We start from the raw sequence: 21,748 nt of genomic DNA, 5'->3' as shown, positions 1-21,748 counted from the left end.
GTGATTGTGTGTCTGTGTGTCTGTATGAATGCATGCTGATGTACCTATGTGCCATGTGTGTGATTGTGTCTGTGTGTGTCTATGTGTGTGTGTTGTGTGTGTGCATATGTCTGTGTATGTGTGAGGTTGCGTCTGCAAGTGTGTGTTATGTGTGTATGTGTATGATTGTGTGTCTGTGTGTGAGTGTGGTACGGAGCATGTGATTGTGGGTGTGTGAATATGTGTGATTTTTGTGCTTGTGAGTGTGTATGGTGATGGATTAGGTCACCTCCTGCTCTCATTCTTTTCAGAGATTCTCTGTTTGAAGATCTGGAGACAACGAGAGTCTAAAACCAGACATCGTTTCTGGGACCCCTGGGGTTCAGGAGTCTGGAACTCCATGGCTGAGGATACTAAAAAGGATGGGAAACTGTCAGGAGTCTCACGTCTCACTGTGCACTGCCTAGTGCCCGGTGGGGCTACCCCAGCTTGTCTGCACAGCAGCCCTGCCACGGTGTGGTCATCTCCTCATTTTATAGACAGGGTAGCTGTGGGCACCTGCCAGGCTAAGTTGTGTGCTAAGGTGGATTGTTGTCAGGACTCGAATACAGGTCTCAGCTTCCACTGCCCGTGCTTTGAAACCCACACTATAGATTCAGGATGATTGTAGTTAATATTTTGGGCCTCTGAAGTTCTGGGTGATTCTAAGATAGTCTGAAATTCCTGGATTCTAGTATTTCCTGAACAAATTTGTTGCTTGTTCTTCTACTAGTGATATTAGCTGGTGTGTGGTTGTTGACAAAGGGATAAACAAGTTGCCTCCCTGTATGAAAACACACATGTACACACACATACATACACATGCACACACACACACGGGGTCTGGGGCGACCAGGCCAGGCCTCAGGTCTTCCTCCACCAGGGCTCTGAGCTCTGGAGACACAGGACATTCTGACACTGCACTCCCCGGGTTCTGGAGTGCTGGCTGGAAGATTCTGGGAGGCAAGTTTCCCCACTGCCTTGGGAAGACTTGGACATCTTGGCTGGACCAGCAGCTGTATTGCCACTGTCTGATTACTCAGCTTGGGGAGGCCTGGTTCCAGGGCACCATTCCCGTCCCAGGTTGGTGCCTGGAATGGTTCAGTGCTTGGGCTTGGGAGTAAGCAGACCTAAGCTGGGACACTAACTCTGCCTGGCACCAGCTGGCTGACTAGGGTCATGGTCGTACTTCCCTGTTCGCCTGTCTCCTTCTCCATGAAGTAAGAATGAGAATGATCTGTATCCCATGGAGTTGTAAAAACGGACACAGATGATGCATAGAGAGCCTGTTGGCCATTGCTCAGTGGGGTCATGGTGATGATAGTGGTGATGATGGTGATGGTGTTGATGATGGTGGTGATGATGGTGATGGTGGTGATGATGGTGATGGTGGTGATGATGGTGTTGGTGATGGTAATGGTGGTGATGGTGATGATGGTGATGATGTTGGTGTTGGTGATGATGGTGTTGGTGATGGTGGTGGTGATGATGGTGATGATGTTGGTGTTAGTGATGGTGATGATGGTGGTGATGATGGTGGTGATGATGGTGATGGTGTTGATGATGGTGGTAATGATGGTGATGGTGTTGATGATGGTGGTGATGATGGTGATGGTGTTGATGATGGTGGTGATGATGGTGATGGTGTTGATGATGGTGGTGATGATGGTGATGGTGTTGATGATGGTGGTGGTGATGGTGATGATGGTGTTGGTGATGGTAATGGTGGTGATGGTGATGATGTTGGTGTTGGTGATGATGGTGTTGGTGATGGTGGTGGTGATGATGGTGATGATGTTGGTGTTAGTGATGGTGATGATGGTGGTATGATGGTGGTGATGATGATGGTGTTAGTGATGGCGATGGTGATGGTGTTGATGGTCATGGTGGTGGTGAGGGTAATGGTGGTGATGGTGATGATGGTGGTGTTAGTGATGGTGATGATGGTGTTGGTGGTGGTGATGGTGTTGGTGTTGGTGATGATGGTGTTAGTGATGGCGATGATGGTGGTGATGATGGTGTTAGTGATGGTGATGGTGATGGTGATGATGGTGATGATGGTGGTGATGATGATGGTGATGGTGGTGTTGGTGATGATGATGGTGTTGGTGATGGCAATGATGGTGGTGATGATGATGGTGTTAGTGATGGCGATGGTGATGGTGTTGATGGTCATGGTGGTGGTGAGGGTAATGGTGGTGATGGTGATGATGGTGGTGTGGTGATGATGGTTTTGGTTATGGTGATGGTGGCGGTGGTGGTAATGGTGGAGGTGGTGGTGATGGTAGTGGTGATGATGATCATGGTGGTGAGGATAATGGTGATATTGATGATGGTGATGGTGATGATGCTAGTGTTAGTGTTGGTGTTGGTGATGGTGTTGGTGGTGATGGTGGAGGTGGTGGTGGTGATGGTGGTAGTGATGATGATGGTGGTGGTGATGGTGGAGGTAGTGATAATGATAATGGTGGTGGTGATGATGGCGGTGGCGGTGATGATGGAGATGGTGTTGGTGATGGTGGTGATGGTAGAGGTGGTGATAATGATAATGATGGTGGTGGTGATGGTGATGACAGAGAATGGACTGGGGTAGCAGCCCCTGGGGATGACACAGCTGGACCAGTGCATGCTCAGCCATCCACCAGAGTGCCTCCCCATCTACAACACATTGCTTCTATTTTTTTTTTTTTGAGATGGAGCCTTGCTGTCACCGAGGCTGGAGTGCAGTGGCACAATTATGGCTCACTGCAACCTCCGCCTCCTGGGTTCAAGCGATTCTTCTGTCTCAGCCTCCCGAGTAGCTGGGGCTACAGGTGTGCGCCATCACGCCTGGCTGATTTTTGTGTTTTTAGTAGAGATGGGGTTTCACCATGTTGGCCAGGCTGGTCTCCAACTCCTGACCTCAGATAATCCACTCGCCTCGGCCTCCCAAAGTGCTGGGATTACAGGCATGAGACACGGCGCCCGGCAGCCCATCATTTGCTTCTTAACAAGAGCCTGCTGAAGCAGGCTGGAGGAGGGCTGAGCTTTATAGAGAGAAAAACTGAGGCTCTAAGAGGCTGCCGGAGTCAGGAATGGGGGTCTGTGTTCCAGACACAGCAGGCTTCTGCTCCTATCCCTGTTCCTGGAGGCCAGCCCAACTGCCACACTGCTGCTTGGTGGGCCACTCAGGGGAAGGAGCATCAGGGTTAGGCCCTGGGAGCACCTAGAAGAAGGGGACTCAGGAACATGAAGGCAGCTCAGAGTCTGGCACCTGATGGACCTGAGTTTGAATTCACCAATACTGTCACCTAAAGCAAGTCCTTTAGTCTCTGTGAGGCTCCATCTGCAGACAGATTGGAGCCCAGGGAGGCCCAGCTGCCAGTCCCCTCAGGGCTTCCAGCTATGGGCACACAGGCATCTGGGATAGGAGCTGGGCCACAGACACAGGAAAGAGAGATTTCTGGACTGGACTTGGGGACTTTGGGAGTGGGGAGTGGGTCAGAGAGTAGTGGCCTGGGAAGCTGCTAAGGAACAGGTCAGAGGGAGATGGTCTGGGTGGTCACTGGGAGCAGGTCCGAGGGTGGAGGCTGAGTGGTCACTGGGAGCAGGTCCGAGGGTGGAGGCTGGGTGGTCACTGGGAGCAGGTCCGAGGGTGGAGGCTGGGTGGTCACTGGGAGCAGGTCCGAGGGTGGAGGCTGGGTGGCCGCTGGAGAGAGAGTTGAGGGTGGTGGCCTTAGGGGTGTGGTTTCTGGGAGCCCCACAGTGAGGGGAGAGGTGTGAGAACGGAGGGTAGCACAGTGTGGTGGCATTAAACAGGCCAAGAGAGGCAACAAGCAGATCAGCACAAGCAACATAGCCCAGAGACAGGAAGGGGGTAGTTTTGTGCAGTCCCGGAGTCGGGGAGCTCTTTCCGCCTGTGTGCTTTCAGGAAGGACTTCAGCAATGCTGAGGCAAGGGTTGCGGGGTGTGCCACTGTGGTCGATGCAAGGCCAGGTGCTTTACCTCGAGAATAAATCTCAATCTACCGCCTTCTCCCTGTCTTCACCAGCAGCCAAGGGCAGGCCAGCCCAGTTCCTCCTGGCCTTTCCTGTTCCACCCCTGCCCCTTCATCCGCTCTCCCTTCAGCCCCTAGAGAGATGGCTTAGAAACAGGGCAGAGCACACCACTCCCCTGCCTAAAACCCACCTGTGGCTTCTATTGAACTTGGGATAAAACCCAGGCTCCTCTGGGTTCTCCCCTAGGGCCCTGCCAAACTCTTCGGTTTCATCCGCCTCCCTGCCCCAGGCTAGGCCTCACTTCTGTTCCTTAAATACACTGAGCGGGCCCCATTCTCCTGGCCTTCGCATGTGCTGTTCCTCCTATGCTCTTCCAGCAGATCAGTCAGGGCTGCTGCCTTCTGATTCTCGGTTTTCACTTAAACGTCTCTTCCTTTAGAGAGGGCAAGATGATTGTCTCCACTCCCACCTTTCCCCCTTGTTTATTTACTTGCCAGCACTTTTTATTCACTTAGTCAACAAATACTGATTGAGCACTAGTATGCTTCAGGCGCCATTCCAGGTGCTGGGGATACAGCAGTGAGGGGATACACCTCCCTTACAGGCTTCTCTTAGGATGGGGAGACAGACGCCAAATCGTGGAGATATAAAGACATAAATTATGCACTGTGTTGGATGGTGATAAGAGTTGTGGAAAAGAAGAGAGAAATTAATCGATAGGTGTGTCTCTCTCCTCTGTGGAAGTGTGGGCTGAGTGGGGGCTGGTGCCGAGACTGGCTCGTGCCCCAGCATAGCCCAAAGCCTACACATAGGAGGTGCTCACTGGACAAATGAATCAGTAGGGCCTGGTAGAACAGGGCCTTGGGGGAAGGAGAAGGTGCCCCAGTGAGAGAGAAGAGCGGGAGCAGGGCCTAGGACCTGAGGAGGTCCAGTCTGGCCAGAACAAATGGCCAGGGGAGGGAGTGGTGGGCTCCGAGGCTGGCATGGTGGTGGGCAGAGCTGGCCACCCTAGGGAGGGTGTGTTTCAGCCCAGGAGGCTGACACGTGGCAGGCCAAGGTGCCTGGGAGCTTATGTAAGGCCCGTGGCTGTTTTTCTGGAATCAAGAGCAAAGCCCTGAGCTCAGGAGAAAACTCTGCCTCCCTGACCAGCCAGGGGAAGTGGCAGGAGGTGCCAACTCCCGCCCGTTGCCCCCGGGAGCCAGAGAAATGTCCAAATGCATCAGCTCCGGGTGGCTTGGTCGACAGCCCTGCAGCAGCTGGGTGGGCACCAGGGATGTGGGCCCCATCTCTCAATCCCACGGTCCAGACTGGCCCTGTAGGGGTTCTAGGGTCCCAGGGACCTCAGGGGACAAAGTTTTAGGGATTGGTGCCCTTTGGGGTGAGGTGGTGAAGGGCAGGACCTGGGAGTGGGGCTGTCCGTCCCACCTTGCCATTGACTGCCTGTGGAGGCCCTCGGCCAGCGAGGGCACCGTCCGTTGTCGTGAAGCCTGCCTGGGGGTCTGGTGCTGGGATTCTGGCCTCTGAACACCACCTGGTGTTTCACTTGGCTGGGTGCGTAGCCTTGACAAGCCACTTTGTTCTCTTGGCCTCAGTTTCTTCACCTGCCAGACGGGCATAACAGTTCTCTGAGGTGGTTGTGAGCATCAGATGAGGCCACAGGGAGTAGGAGTGCCCTGAGTCGGAGTCGGAGCCAGCGAGATGATTTGCAACACCTAGAACAAAATGGAAATGTGGGACCTCTTGATAAGAAATTAAGAATTTCATGTTGGTGACAGCAGCATTCTAAAGCAAGTTCAGGGCCCTTCTGAGCACGGGGCCCTGTGCAGCTGCCTGGGCCACAGACCCAGGAAGTGGGCTCTGACTGGAATTATTATTTTTTTTTGCGATGGAGTCTTGCTCTGTCGCCCAGGCTGGAGTGCAGTGGTGTGATCTCGGCTCACTGCAACCTCCACCTCCCGGGTTCAAGCGATTCTCGTGCCTTGGCCTCCTGAGTAGCTGGGATTAGAGCGTGTGCCAGCACACCCAGCTAATTTTTGTATTTTTAGTACAGATAGGGTCTCACTCTGTTGGTCAGGTTGGTCTCAAACTCCTGACCTCAGGTGATCCACCCACCTTGGCCTTCCAAAGTGCTGGGATTACAGGTGTGAACCACGTGCCTGGCCTTTGACTGGAATTCTATTTCTGCTGTTACTCCGCTACATGTCTGTCCTGTCCCTTCTCTGGACCTCAGTTTCTTCATCTGTAAGGCAAGGAGGTTGGACTCTAAGATTCCTGGGTTCTCAGCCTTGTAAGGAAGTGGCTAGATGGTCCCTGGGTCAAGGACTCAGCTGCAGGTCTCAGCTCCGGGCTCACTTCCTCAGGGAAGCCAACTGTGATTCCCTCCTGGCTTGCCAGGGTTCCCCCAGTCTCTGATTCTGCAGCACCCCAACTTTGTAACCTGAATTGTCCTGGCAATCATGTCTGTCTTTACAATCACCTCTTTTTTCTTGCAAGTTTTCTTTACCTTTGATGGTACAATAAATACATAGCTCTAGTCTTGTAAAAAAGTTAACATGCCTTCCTGCCTGCCTGCCTGCCTGCCTGCCTTCTTTCCTTCCTTCCTTCCTTCCTTCCTTCCTTCCTTCCTTCCTTCCTTCCTTCCCTCCCTCCCTCCCTTCCTTCTTTCTTTTTTGATTTTCTATAATTACTTAAACATTTATTCTCTTAAATAATGAAAGATTTCAAATACAGGAAATTGCCAATAGACAAAAAAAGAGTTAATGTCACAATTATATTCTAAGAAGGCTTTATTCTCCCCACTATCTTCATTTGCCAAAACTGAGGCTCAGCCAGGGTGAGCAGACTTGCCCCATGATCGCCCAGCTTGAAAGTGGATTCCAACGTGGGTGCAGCTGGGCCCTCAGCTGTTTCGTAATCCTCACCCCAGAGTGAGGGTGAGGGGCCTGTGGGGCTCAGGTGGGCTGTCAGAGCCGCATCCGTCCACTTATTGGTGGAGAGGCAGGTTGGGGAGCAAGTACCAGGCCTGTCCCCACCACGTGCCACCCTCTCTGTCTTCCCCAGGGCTCCCAGCTCAGCGTGGACATGGCTGAGAGCGCCTCCCCGCCCTCATCTGCAGCAGCCCCGGCTGCCGAGCCGGGAGTCACCACGGAGCAGCCCGGGCCCCAGAGCCCCCCATCCTCCCCACCAGGCCTGGAGGAGCCCCTGGATGGAGCTGATCCTCATGTCCCACACCCAGACCTGGCGCCTGTTGCCTTCTTCTGCCTGCGACAGACCACCAGCCCCCGGAACTGGTGTATCAAGATGGTGTGCAACCCATATCCTCCGCAGCCTTGGCTGATCGGGGCCCTGCAGGGGCTGATGGGTTGGGGGGCTGGGATCGAGCCCTGCTGCTCACACCTTGCTCCGGCTGGGAGACCTGAGGTCTGCGGTGAGGCCACTGGGCCTTGGTGGTGAGTGAGCTCAGAGGGTGGGTCTGGGGAGACCTCAAACGGATAAGGACCTGGTGTTCTGCTGATGTGAAGGTTCTGGAAGTTGCTGGTGGCTGTGGGGTCAGTCCAGTGGCTCACTGGCTCAGAGAGTCCTTGAGTGTGGGCCCCGGACCTGTGCTGGGCTGGGACTGCAGATCAGTCAGACTCTGGAGCCACCTGATGGGCCGTGACCATACAGGGCATGGGAGCCGTGATCAGGAACTGTGAGCGTGGGCAGCGGGGCAGCCCATTCCAACACACAGGGCAGGACTCATTCTCCTTGCTGTGCCTCCAAGCAGCCTCTTCCCAGGCCTCCTGCCTCTGCTTGCTGCCTCCAGTGGGCTCATGTTCCCCCTGCTTGAGACTGTCATGATTTGCTATGGCCCCGGAGGTGCAGAGCAAAGTCCTAAACCAGCCCATCGGGGCCTGCGTGTCCCACCCAGCCTCACTTTCCACCACTCGGCTTCCCCCCGTGCTCTTCTGAGCCTCAGGGTCTTCTCACTGGTTCTTCCCTCTGTCTGAAAAGCTTTTCCCTTCCCCCTGGACCTGGCCAAATCCTTTCCTACATCCTTAAAATCCCAGCTTAAGCATCACCTCCTCAGGGAAGCCCTCCAGGATTCCTCCTCTGCTTCATATTTAACTGTCACATCTAACTGTGGAATTCTGAATCTAACATTTGCCTCCCCTGGGGTACTGTCAGATGACTGAGGTGGGGACCCTAGCACCCAGCACAGTGCCTGGCACATCGTGGGTGCTCTGGCAGTGTTTGCTGGGTATACACGGGCAATGCCAGAGCTGACTCCTCAATAAGAAAGGGCGTTGGTTGGGTAGAGAGGGCGGTGGGAGGCAGGAGGAGGGCATGGCAGGAGCGAAGCCTGGAGAAGGGAGGAGTTGCAGGCAGTGTTGGAGCCTTGAGGGGCAGAGAGGAGTGAGGTGAGGCTGTAGGTGCAGCGGGAGCCCCACAGGGCCTTGGAGACTGCATGAGGGACGGGACTGTGTTCCAAGGGCAGGATTTGAAGCGGGGGCTGGAGAGGTCTATGCTCTGGAAGGACTGTGTGGCACTGGATTGCAAGGTTAAGCTGGGGGCCAGGGACCCAAGCCATGGTGGCCTTGTGGTTTGAGGGGCCCACCAAACAATGCCCAGAAATGAGGTTCTGGTGCTTATGGCCACACAGGGCAGGGCGCGGGGAGCTGGTGGGTCAGGTGCAGGCCTGAGTCCTGCCCTGGATTCCAGGGATGCCAGATGCAGGCTGGGATGTTGAGACTGGCTGCAGGACTGCTGGGATCCCCTTCTGTAGGGGGCTGAGATGATGGTGGGCCCTGGATCCCCCTAACTTTTGGAAACCAGAGGGTCTCTGCTAGAGTGGGAGGCAGAACTGGGTGTTCTTTGCTGGGTGGGGACTAAGAGCCTCCCTGTTCCTGGGGGACGGCTCACAGGGTCTCAGGCATGGTGAGAGGGTCTGCTCGGTAATTAGTTCACCCAGCACTCACTGACGTCTGCCCTGGGACACCGAGGACAAAGAGGCAGAGCTGGTCTGTCCCAGAGAGTGCCTGGGGAGGAAGCAGGGACCACTCATGTGGCTAGTTTTTTTTTTTTTTTTTTTTTTTTTTTTAGATGGAGTCTCGCTCTGTCACCCAGGCTGGAGTGCAGTGGCATGATCTCGGCTCACTGCAACCTCCGCCTCCCAGGTTCAAGCAATTCTCCTGCCTCAGCCTCCCGAGTAGCTGGGAGTACAGGTGCCCACCACCATGCCCTACTAATTTTTGTATTTTTAGTAGAGATGGGGTTTCACCATATCGGCCAGGCTGGTCTCAAACTCCTGACTCATGATCCGCCCGCCTCGGCCTCCTGAAGTGCTGGGATTACAGGCGTGGGCCACCGTGCCCGGCCTACCTGGCTAGTTTTAATACAAAGCACTGGGGAGACCTCGGGGGCTTGTGGCATGTGGACAGAGGAGTGCCAGGCCTGAGAAGGGGGTGACCACAGAAGTTTTGGGCCTTTAGGAAGAAAAAGGCTAGCAGGAGGACCAAGGGGACAATGTCACAATGTCTCAGGGGCCTTTCCTGGGTGACATGAGAGAGTTGATTCTGGCTCTGTCACTTGCGTGCTGTGTGACCATGAGTAAGTCACTTTGCCTCTTTGAGCCTTAGGGGGTCTGGATGGGCAATACTGCTTTGGGCTGGAGGCAGGGGCATGGCTCAGATGACTTGGCCTGGGAGTCTGACCCAGCTGTGTCTCTGACGGGCTGTGGCTAGACTGGCTGGGCTGCTGCCCAAGTGTCACGGAGAGGCCCCCAGATGGGGGTGGTTGAGTCCTGTCTGCCGTGTGTGTGACCCTGGGCAGTCTCCTCTCTCTGAGCCTCAGCACCTCCACCTAAAAAGGAGGGGCCGGATGAGTAACCCCTTCCAGCCCTGGGAGCCCGGGGTGTTAGCCACACACACCATGGGGGCTGCCTTGACCTCAGGCACCCTGACCCCTGACCACTGAGTGAGCCAGCCGCCTGGGAACCCACCCTGTTTTCCACATTTCTGGCCTGTTGGGCAAACAGAGTCCTTGGGGCCACTGTCTCCTTGGTTTTCACCACCCCTCTTGCCTCCACCCTCAGGGCATGTGGGTCGTGGCCTGGGGTTGGAGACAACAGTGGGGCTGGCCCAGGAGGGAGAGGAGTACTGGTTTCGGGAATAGCTGGGCCTACCTCTTGTCTGTCTTGGAGAGAGCCCTGTGTTCAAGGGGTGGGGCAGAAAGCAGCCCCCCTCCATCAGGAGGGACTTTTCAGTCCCAGGAACTGTGCAGAGCGAGGGCTCTCCCGGCATCCCCATGGCCAGGGCTGCGGAGGCTGGGCTGGGATAGAGGTGATTCAGGTCTCAGCCTTAACTGGTGTGATACGGACTCTCTTCAGGCCTGAGATCTGGCGACTCAAAAGCACAGCAACTTCAAAGGTGTCAGCTCTGGGACACTCGGACTCAAAACTTCTGTGACAGTCTAAGGGTTCAAAGTTAAGATTTAAGGCTCAGCGACACTGAAATTCTAAGCTTCTGTCATTCAAAGGCTGCAAAATTCCGTGTTTCAAAGAGTGTGTGTGGCCGGGCACAGTGGCTCAAGCCTGTAATCCCAGCACTTTGGGAGGCCGAGACGGGCGGATCACGAGGTGAGGAGATTGAGACCATCCTGGCTAACACGGTGAAACCCCGTCTCTACCAAAAAATACAAAAAATTAGCCGGGCGAGGTGGCGGGCGCCTGTAGTCCCAGCTACTCGGGAGGCTGAGGCAGGAGAATGGTGTAAACCCGGGAGGCGGAGCTTGCAGTGAGCTGAGATCCAGCCACTGCACTCCAGCCTGGGCGACAGAGCGAGACTCCATCTCAAAAAACAAAACAAAACAAAACAAAGAGTGTGTGAGCCTAAGACTTCGTCGCTCTGATGCTGTGTGCCTAGGAGTTGGAGGATTCTGGACCCGCTGGACCCGGTGACTGCAGCTACTGCTGGCCTGAGATTTCATACCTGAATCGGGTCAGGCGGGAGAGAGGCCAAGGAGGGTTCCACAAACAGACCCAAGAGACTTGGCTGTCCACAGGGGGCCCCTGGAGCAGGGACTCAGTCGTGGGGAGCTCAGGGTAGGCTTTAGGGCCTTGGGATGGGGTATGTTGCGGGGGGGCAGGGGGGCAGGCAGGGGCTGAAGGCTCTAGGATTCTTTCCTGGCCGGAAACTTCATTCTCTCCTGTGCTCCATGGGAGGAGGCCTGGGGCAGTGCTTCAGCTTGCACTCCTCAATGGGACACCATTGGCATTTGGGGCTTGACGGTGCTTTGTAGTCCTGTCTGTCTCGCATATTCAATAGTATAGTGTCCTTCAATCATTGTGACTACCACAAATGACCTTTTGCATGTCTAGACCTTGAAGAGGGTAACTCTCTTCCCCACTGAGAACCCAAAAGGATGGTGGATGTCTAGCATCAGGGTCTGGGTGGTGGGAGCTGCTCTCATGACGGCCAGGCACAGGAAGGGGAGGGCAGCATGGGAGGGTTCCCCAGACAGCCTATCCTGTGCTCATATACCTGGTATTGAGGGGCCCTGGCCCAGAGCCAGCTGCCCTTTGAAGCCTGGTGCTCCCTGACTCAGCTCCTCTTCCAGCCTGGAGCTAGGCCCTGAGTCACTGCCTGACTCACCGGAGAGCCAGCAGGCTGCTGGGACCCTCGTGGAGCCTGCGAGCTGGGGTGGGAAAGGGCCACTTGCCCAAATGTCAGCACCGCTCCCTGCCTGGCCTGGGCCGTGGGCATGGGCTGTCAGCTGGGGGTGCAGCTGCAAGGCCTCTGGGTTTGAAATGTCAGGGGATAGATTGTACTACTTGAATCACGGGAAGCTGGTGTGTGGCACCGTGGAAAGTGCTGGGCACGTGAATCACACAGACCCGGAGGCTGGTTCTGTCTCTTGCTGTGTGACCATGGGTCAGTTTCTTAACATGTCCGAGCCCCAGTTTCCCCACCTGTCAAACATGGGTGGTAATACCCACTCCACAGGGTTGATTGCACTGAGGACAGAGCAGGGCAATGTGACAGTGGAGCTTCGGGGACTGGAAAAGCCGCCATATGTGTGGTTATCACTCTGATAACCTGTGCCTCAGCTCTGAACAGGGCCCTTGCGTACTGCTGAGTCGACATTCTGCTTGCTGTAGATTCAATTAGACATTGGGGACAGGTCTTTAGATAGAACATAACACCTTCAGAGGATATTTTTTCCAAGGAACATCAGATCCAATCTCTGTTACTTAGGTGAATTTGAGCTTGTTCTGCTGCTAGTGGCCATGCCCCCATCAGTGCAGACATTGCTAATCGAGCCCGGCATTCTCCAGCAGGGCACCTCTGGCAGCATGGGGAGCCATCAGCCTGAAACCTATTATTATTTTCCACCCTAGATTAGACTTTCAGAGCCTTTCTTTCCTTTTTTTATTTTTATTTTTTCTGAGACGGAGTCTCTCTCTGTCACCCAGGCTGTAGTGCAGTGGCATGATCTTGGCTCACTGCAACCTCTGCCTCCTGGGTTCAAGTGATTCTCCCACCTCAGCCTCCTGAGTAGCTGAGATTACAGAAGTGAACCACCACGCCTGGCTAATTTTTGTATTTTTAATAAGAGATGGGGTCTCACCATGTTAGGCTGGTCTTGAACTCCTGACCTCAAGTGATCTGCCTGCCTTGGCCTCAAAGTGCTGGGATTACAGGCGTGAGCCAACGTGCCCGGCCTTCAGAGCCTTTCTTAGGAGCATAACTGGCTGCATGTGAGTGAAGCGCCAGGTTGGGTTGTACTCACTTCCCTTTCCCCCTCCCTGAGCCTTAGTTTTCTCATCTCTTTAATGGGGTGATTAAAGATGATTAGTGATGATTCCTATAAAGCACCCAGCAGTGTGTCCGGCACAGAAATGTGCAGGATGAGAGTTGATGCTGATTGCTGAAAGCATTTTGTCTGTATTATCAGCTTTAATCCTCATAACCACCCATGGGGATAGGGGCTCTCATAGCCCCATTTTACAGACGAGGAAAGTGAAGCTCAAAGAGGTTGAGTCAGTTTTATGCAGGGTTGCACAGCCAGGCTGTGGAGGAGCTGGCGTGAAAAGCCCGATTTCTGCACCTCCCCAGTCCTGGCTTTTATTCAGGACAACATTGCCACCTGCAGAGTCTGGAGAAACACCAGGTTCTCCACGCTCCACCAGGGCAGAGAGGAGTTTCCAGGTTCTAGGCAGTGGGGCAGGGGTCCCGCTGCCTCTCTGTGGCCTCCCTGAAGCCAACCCCTTGGGAAGTCTGCAGCCCCCTGCCCTCCTGGCACGCGCCCGGGCTGGGCCTCCTGCACGCCAGCCAGTGCTGAGCCAGCGCTTCTGCTGTGGTGGGAAGCAGTGATGCATGGTGGGGAAGCCAGTCGGCTGTGAAGGCCGCCTCTCTGCTCAGGGAAGGGGAGGACGCCAGCCTGGCGGGAGGCAGGAGAGGCCAGCTGCCCAATAACCCTGGACGAGTTACCCCACCCTTTGCGCCCTTGTCTCCCTGTCTGTGGGGTGGGGAAAGTCAGGCACCAGGTCTGGAAGGGGCCCTCCAGGGCACCCATTTCCCCACTGCCCTCCTCGTGGGTGGGCCCCTGCCTCTGTGCCTTTGTGGTCCTGGTTCTCTCCTGACCCCGCCTTGCCCCTCTGCCTACTTCTTCTGTCTACTTCTACTCTCCTGTCTGGTTCCAGCTCTCTGCCTGCCAGGGCTGGGGTCTGGATGTCTGTGCTGCTGCTGTTTTTTTTTTTGGAGACCAAGTCTTGGGCTGTCGCCCAGGCTGGAGTGCAACGGTGCGATCTCGGCTCACTGCAACCTCTGCCTCCCAGTTTCAAGTGATTCTCCTGCCTCAGCCTCCTGAGTAGCTGGGATTACAGGCGCTCACCACCACACCCGGCTAATTTTTGTGTTTTTACTAGAGACGAGGTTTCACCATGTTGCCCAGACTGGTCTCTAACTCCAGACCTCAGGTGATCTGCCCGGCTCAGCCTCACGAAGTGCTGGGATTACAGGCTTGCGCCACCGCACCCGGCCGATGTCTGTGCTTCTAAGCGGCCGTCTGGTTCCACCCATGCACCTGGTGGAGACCCCTGCCTCTCGCACCTACTGATTTCATCTGGCACTGGGCAAGAAGAGGGCAGGGCACCCAGTCTCCTCATGGCCTCTCGGATCCCAGTCTTGTGCTGTGCGTGGCGAGGGTTGAGGCTGTCGAAGGAGGGAATGACTTGTGTTCATCCACTGTTCTCCCAGTCATTAGTACATCCACCAAGCCTTTCCTGAGTGTGAGCTGTGAGCCCAGCCTGTGCAGAGCACAGCTCTGGCCTTTCTGTACAGGAGGAAAACTGCTCTGGCTGTGCAGCCGGGAGACCCGTTGAGAAGCGCCTGTGGGATGATGGCGAGAAACGATGGTGGGCCAGGGTGCCAGCTGAGGGCCTGGAGAGGGGACCTGGTGCAGCTCTGGCTCCTTTAGGGTTGGTGTTAGGAGGCGGGGACTCAGAGGTGACCCCAGGGTCTGTGGCTTGGTTGCCAAGTGAAGGAAGATCTGCTCCTGGCTTCTTAGACCAGTGGCCTTGGCCAAGTCCCTTGCCCTTGCTGAGCCTCTGTTTGCTCATCTGTGAAATGGGGGCCACAGTGACCTCCAGTTGGGGATATTGAGGGGGGTCCAATGAGAGTTCTGGGGCAAGCATGGACAAACTGCTGAGTGGCAGCTGTGTGCACACTGGAGCTGACGGTGGCCCTGGCAGGGTCCTGAGCCTGCAATGGGCTGAGATGCCCAGGGCTTGGCCAGGGTGGGAGATTGTTGGCTCCTGGAGGTGGGAGGGCAGGAAGACGGGGAGTGGGGCCTGGAGAGCTGTAAATGTGTTGGGAGAGGAATGGCGCCATCTCTGCAGAAGACTCCCTCCCATTGCCTGCTGTCCCTACCCTGGTCACTTAGCCCCTGCCCCTGTCTCTGAGCAGGCCACCTCTCAGTTCTGCTCCAGACAGGGCCTCAGGTCTCTGGGACTCTCTGGGAGCTCTGGACTATTAGGAATTCCTCCCTTAATCTAATCTCCATCCTCCCTGCCCCCAGTCCTTTCTGGTGGGGCCACTGGGAGCGTCTGGGGTTGGGTTCTTCCATCTCTTCCTGTCTACACAGGCAGCTCCCGGGACCTTGCCCATGTGACCTCCCCGTCCCCTGCACTGCAGAGAGCACTGGGCCAGGCGCCGAAAGCTGTGTGACGTTGGCAGTCACCTCTCCCCTGGGCCCCACCCCTCCTCCCCACCTTACCTTCCTCCTCCGGGGTTTGTCCGCTGTCAAGTGCTGTGTACCCAGAGGGGCTCTGTCCCTGCCCTGCTCCACTGCTACCTGCCTCCCTTCATTTGTGTGCTGATTCTTTCCTCACTCCCTGTAGCCCCCGGGAATCGGCTAACTGAGCCTGGACTTGAGGTCTCCACCATCTGCCTGTTATCCTCCAGCCCTATTCTTCCCATTCTTTCCCTTGGGGTCCAGTGCTCAGTTCTGAAGCCCCAGCCAGCTGCTGAGGCTTCCCAGCCTTTCCCCTCCTCTGCCTTTGCTCCTGCTGGGCACCACCTGTGATGCCCTTCCCCATTGCCGTGGTTCTGAACCCCACCAGCCCCACAAGCCCAACTTCCAGGTACCATCGGCAGGAAGTCTTCCCTTTTCCTTGCTAGCCTCCTCAGCCCTGTGTGGGTCCTGCCCTTCTGTCCTCCCAGTAGTTGTTTGCTGCTAGCTTTTTCCCCAGCACTGGGCTGTGACACCTTGGAAGACAGGGCCTAAGCCTCTGACTCTACCATGTCTCCAATGCCTAGCACAGGCCTAGTGCTCCCAGGCTGGTCAGGCACTCTCTAGTTCACAGAGCTCTTCCCATCTGCCGGGACCCATCAGACCCTCCCAGCACCTCCTAAGAGGGTACAGGCATTACTGGAAGCAGCAACACATGTCTGAGTGCCAACTCTCCACCCACAGCTGGGGAGACTGAGGCCCAGGAAGGGAGCGTGCCGTGCCCAGGGCCACACACTGAGTCATCAGCAAAGCCAGAGCAGGCAAGCCCAGGACCCAGACTCTCAGGCAAGAGCCATCCCTACCCCAGCCTGCTCATGGCGGGGTGTATCCGTCTGTTCGCATTGCTGTGTAAGAATACCTGAGGGTGGGTAGTTTATAAAGAAGAGAGGTTTATTTGGCTCACAGTTATGTAGGCTGTACAATAAGCGTGGCACCAGCATCTGTTTCTGGTCAGGACCTCAGGAAGCTTTTACCCCTGGGGGAGTAGGCGTGTTGCATGGAGAGAGAGGGAGTGGTGCTAGGCTCTTTCAAGCTCTTTTTTTTTTTTTTTTTTTTTTTTTTGAGACAGAGTTTCGCTCTTGTCACCCAGGCTGGAGTACAAAGGTGCGATCCCCGCTCATGGCAGCCTCTGCCTTCCAGGTTCAGGTGATTCTCCTGTCTCAGCCTCCTGAGTTGCTGGGATTATAGGCACCCGCCACCACGCCCGGCTAATTTTTTTGTATTTTTAGTAGAGACAGGGTTTTGCCATGTTGGCCAGGATGGTCTGGAACTTCTGGCCTCAGGTGATCCACCAGCCTCGGCCTCCCAAAGTGCTGGGATTACAGGCGTGAGCCACGATGCCCAGCCTGTTTTAAGCTCTTTTAAGCAACCAGCTCTTAGATGAACTAATAGAGAACTCACTTGCTACCGAGGGGAGGACACTGAGCCCCTCAGGAGGGATCCGCCTCACGACCCAAACACCTCCCTCCAGACCCCACCTCCAACATTGGGGCTCATGTTTCAACAGGAGATTTGGAGGAGACACACATCCAGCCATATCGCTGGGGAAGGGGCTCTTGAGAGGGGGAGGTGTGCCTTCCGCCTTCAGCCCTGGCCTAATGGGCTGTCCAGACGGGTGGCCAGCGTTACTGGAAGCAGCGACACATGTCTGGGAAATTGTCCGTTTCCCCCCATCTGCTGTGGAGAAAGTTGTTTTTCTCGGAAATAAAAGTCAGCATCAGGCACCATTCCCAGGGATGCTCAGCGGGGCCAGAGCGGAGGCCGCACTTTCACTGACCGGCAGGGCGGGCCCGGCAGGCACTGGAGGAGCCTGACCCCCAGGGCAACCTCAGGTACCCTGGCATGGAGGTTTCTGTGTACAGAGAGCTGCAAGGCTGTCCCTGATCCAGCCTGGGGGCATTGGTGAAGCCTGCCTGGGGGAGGCACTATTCAGCCTGGGTCTTGCTGTATAAATAGGAATTTTCCAGAACAGTTCAGGGATGGTTTTCCGGGCAGAGGGAACAGGGTAGGGCACAGGGAGGGGTTTAGTGCGGATGGAACCGTGTGGGGCAGGGGCTGGATGGCAGGGTATCAAATGCCAGTTTAGAGCTTACACTTGGTCTTGTGGGCCCTGGGGAGCCATGGATGGGTGTCTAGCAGTGGTGGGATGTGGGCAAATTCACTTATTAGAATGGTGACTCCCAAAGCAGACCGGAGGATGCTGAGGGAAAGACCGAGGCCTGGAAACCAGGTAGGAGGCCCCTACAATGCATACCGAAGATGGATTGATCACCCATTCATTTGACTAGTGTTGGAGCCCAGCTATGTGTTGGACACTGGTCTGGACTTGAGTGGAGGTGCCCCCAGGCCTGTTCAGCCATGTCATGTGGGACCACAGTACACCAGGCCTGGACACCCAGTGGTGACCCTAAGGAGTCCCCAGCCTGATGGAGAAGGCAGAGCCACACCCGGATCACGCTCTTGTGAAGGAAAATGGAGTCTAGGCTGGGTAGAGGGACCCTCTGGGGGGCATGGGTGACAGGAGAACAGGGCAGCCACCTTGTTCTGAGTGGGGATGCCACAGGAGCCTCCTCCCACGAAGAAGGAAGTCTCGGAGCTAGGGCAGGAGAGAGCGGGAGGGCAGAAGTGGTGAGGCAGAGAAGTGAGAGGGGGCATGGCCTCCTGGCTGAGGAAGCAGCCTGGTCAAGGGCTCAGAGCTGAGTTTAGGATCACCAGGGTTGCTAATAGCCTGGTGTGTGGGCTGGGAGAGGACGTGCATGAGGATGGAAGGACATTTGGGGTCCAGATTCTGGAGGGCAAAGGGGAAGACTGCGAGGGGAGGCACCGGTATGGGTGAGGGGCCTTCTGTATGCTGGGCCCCGTTCCTCCTCCCGGCAGCTAAGCTGGCCCTGAGTCACCCATTTGACAGATGCAGTCCAAAGAGGCGAAGTGCCTGTCCTGGGCCACCCAGCCTGGCGGGGGCTTGGGTGGGAGACCCGAGGGGATGGGAAGTCTCATAGTTGAAGGAGAACTAGAAAACAAGTTGGCCGACTGATGAAGGGCCAGCCCCTGCCGAGAAATTGAAGACACGATTGGATTTTTACTGGTCCGTCCTGCCTGGGCTTCTGCCCTGCTGCCTCCCTCAAACTGCCTCATGATCCCATTGAGAGACAAATGGCCTCATTTGTTTTCCTTGGAGAGAAATCAGTATGTCTTTTTAATCAGCCAGGATGTCTTCTGCTAATATGTCTCCAGCTCTCCTGTAGGACCACCTTTCACGTTTCCATCCTCATCTGTCGAGTGGAGCCATGCTTTGCTCTCTAGTCTCCTTCTTCTTCCCCAAGTTCAAATCCTGACACCAGTGCTTATCCTGTGTGATGCTGAGCAAGTTATTTGGCCTCTCTGAGTGCACTTCCAAGCAGGAGGAGAAGGCTTGGTTGACTGAGATGTGCTGTGCAAATGTGAGGGCTTGTGGTGCTGAGCCGCGGGAAGAGGGCCGAGGTGGAGGTGGACAGAGCAGGAGGTGCTGAGGACTGTACCTGGCTTTTCCCAGTGGAGCAGTGGGGGAGGCTCCCAGCCCCACAACCAGGTCACAGTGAAAGGGTGATTGTGGATTGACTCTCCCCAAGGTGCAGTCTGGGCTTCACCAAGTGCAAGCTTGATGAAGTCAGACAAATAACCCCTCCTCTCTGGGTCTGTTTCCTCATCCATAAAATTGGGGTGGGGTGGGCTATATCAGTGGTTTTCAATCGGGGTGACTTTGCCTGTCAGGGGACACTTCATAATGTCTGGAAACGATTTTGGTTGTTCCAATGTGGGGAGGGCGTGCTACTGGTTTCTAGTGGGTAAAGGCCAAATACCCTACAGTGCACAGGATACAGTCCCACAACAAAGAATTATTCAGCCGCACTCGGTCTGAAAAACCCAGCCCAGGCAGTCTCTGAGATCTCTTGAAGCTCTGAAAGTGTGGAACAGTATGCAGTTGGGGGCCTTGCAGGGAGGGCACCAAGACTGAAAGTGGGGATCTCTGAAGGAGGAGAAGGAGATGGTACAGTCACATAGACTTGGATTTGAACCCTGGAGCTACCATTTACTAAAATGTCACATTCCCAACCACCTTCCCGTACTCCCACCCACCCATCTTCCCCCATACACTCACTCACCCATCTTTACTCAACACCCACTTTTCTTTACTTCATCCATCCATCCATCTAACCATCCATCCAAGCATCCAACTATCCATCCATCCATCCATCCATCCCTCCCTCCCTCCAACCATCCATTCATCCATCTAACCATCCATCCATCCAAGCATCCATCCATCCAAGCATCTAGCTATCCAAGCATCCAACTATCCATCCATCCATCCACCCAAGCATCCAACCATCCAGCCATCCAACAATCCATCCAACTGTCTGTCCGTCCATCCATCCATCCAACTATCCATTCATCCATCCAACTGTCCATCCATCCATCCATCCATCCATCCATCCATCAATCTACTGTCCATCCATTCACCCAACGAACCCTCCAACCACCTCCAATCAATATGTCTTTTTAATCAGCCAGGATGTCTTCTGCTAATCTGTCTCCAGCTCTCCTGTAGGACCACCTTTCACGTTTCCATCCTCATCTGCTGAGTGGAGCCATGCTTTGCTCTCTAGTCTCCCTCTTCTTCCCCAATGGATCCATCCTTCCATCCATCCATCCATCCATCTATCTATCCATCCACTGTCCATCCATTCACCCATCCAACCCTCCAACCACTCATCCATTCAAGCAACCATACATTAATCTATCCGACCATCCATCCATCCATCCATCCACCCACCCATTTAGCCATCCATCCATCCACCCACCCACCCACCCACCCATCCAACCAGCCATTCATCCATTTACCTATCTTTCCATCTCTTGAGGCATTCATCTGCTTATCCACCCATCCCTCCACTCAACCTTTACATTCATGCATTTATCCACACATCTTCCTAACAATTACCTATTTAATCAACAAGGACCCTGCTACCCAAAAGCCTATTTACACATCCATCAACCCATCCACTCATCTATCCATTCATTTGTTTGGCAGATGCTTGTTGATTATCCTCCCAAATTTCGCACCCATTCTACCATCTGCTGAATGCCCAGCAAAAACCCATATTGGGCACCATTACTCATCCTTTGTACCACTCACAAGGCCTTTTGTATCTGGCTTATTCTCCTTACCTTCTGCTGGACTATGAGCTCCTTGAAGACGGGTTCCATGTTCCAGGAATGCCTGTTTCTTCCCTAGACCTTGGCCACTGGCCCTGCACATAGTAGGTATGCAGCACGACTTTCGATGAGGTGCATCCTGGCAGGCAAGGTTGGAGGTGGAGGTTGTATGACCTGAAATGAGGCTGGAGGGAGACCAAGAGTGCTGGCACAAAGGGCCTTGTATGCCAAGCCAAGGACTTTGGAAAGAAGGTGGTGGGGAGCCACAGAAGGCTTTTGGTTTTGAAACGGCTGTCTGGCTGCCATGGAGGTGAGGGATGTATCAGAGGATACAAGGCTACAGAAGAAGGCTGTTCAGGAAGGAAAGAATGCAGCCTGCCTGGGGCAATGGGGCATTGAGGAGTAGACAGAGAGGAAAGGTTTAGGTGGTGAAATGGACAGATCCCTGAGATGGATGTGGGGCAAGGGGAAGGGAGGTTCTGGAGAGTTCTAGTCTGGACAACTTCCAGGACTGGTGGTGGGGGTGCATCCTTCATGGAGGTGGGACATGCTGGGGGAGAATTTAGTGGTCTGGGGAGAATATGATACGTCCCATCTGGATGCGACGAATCTGAGGTTCCCAGAGACTTCCCAGCACTATGTCTGGGAGGCCTGGTGCTCAGCAGTCAGGGTGCCTGGGGCTGGGACAGACTTGGGACCTGTTCAGCCATAGTCAATTAGGCTGTGGAAGTGGGTATAGGGTCAAGGAGAGGAGACGGGAGACCAGAGGGCTGGGGCTGGAGGAGCCCAGCATTTAAGCGACGAACCACAAAGTGGGAGGAAGACCAGTCTAGGGGCTTGTGGGGTCTCATGGGGAAGAGAGTTTCTAGAACAGGGGTCTGAACCTGGGGTTCATGAGCTGCTTGCATGGGCACAAGTTGCATCTTTGTTTTCCCTGACCCCTGACTGAAATTTAGCATTTCTTTCTGTTATGGATGGAGGAAACAAACCACACTGGTATTATTAGCAACTCCTGTGGCTGTCACCCATAGAAATCACCAATATTTCCATGTCACATCATGGTCCTTATAGAGCTCTCAGAATATCATTACAGCCATCACTTTGAGGCAGAATCCCTTAGCATCCAGTCCAGCACCAGAGCTTGCTACTTATTGTGTTGATAAGAAAGAATATATGCTTCTCTATCAAAAATTTGTTTTAAAAATATTTTGATAACTACTTTAACATAACTGCCTTCCTTTGTAGTTCTAGGCTTTTTTTTTTTTTTTTTTTTTTTTTTTTTTTTTTTT

The 21,748-nt window shown here is 54.6% G+C and overlaps 1 protein-coding gene across 1 annotated transcript in view; it reads left to right on the top strand.

Annotated features, from left to right (window-relative positions):
* The first annotated feature begins 7,076 nt into the window (after positions 1 to 7,076).
* Positions 7,077 to 21,748, top strand: part of CACNA1I (calcium voltage-gated channel subunit alpha1 I) — a 119,621-nt gene continuing 104,949 nt past the window's right edge. The window contains exon 1 of the mRNA XM_025399228.1: positions 7,077 to 7,309. Within this exon, the coding sequence (XP_025255013.1) occupies positions 7,077 to 7,309 (233 nt within the window). The remainder of the gene's footprint in view (positions 7,310 to 21,748) is intronic.

Source organism: Theropithecus gelada, chromosome 10, assembly GCF_003255815.1.
Source record: "Theropithecus gelada isolate Dixy chromosome 10, Tgel_1.0, whole genome shotgun sequence".
Classification (NCBI taxonomy): Eukaryota; Metazoa; Chordata; class Mammalia; order Primates; family Cercopithecidae; genus Theropithecus; species Theropithecus gelada.
The sequence above is the reverse complement of the archived record's forward strand: the minus strand, read 5'-3'. Positions and strand labels throughout refer to the sequence as shown.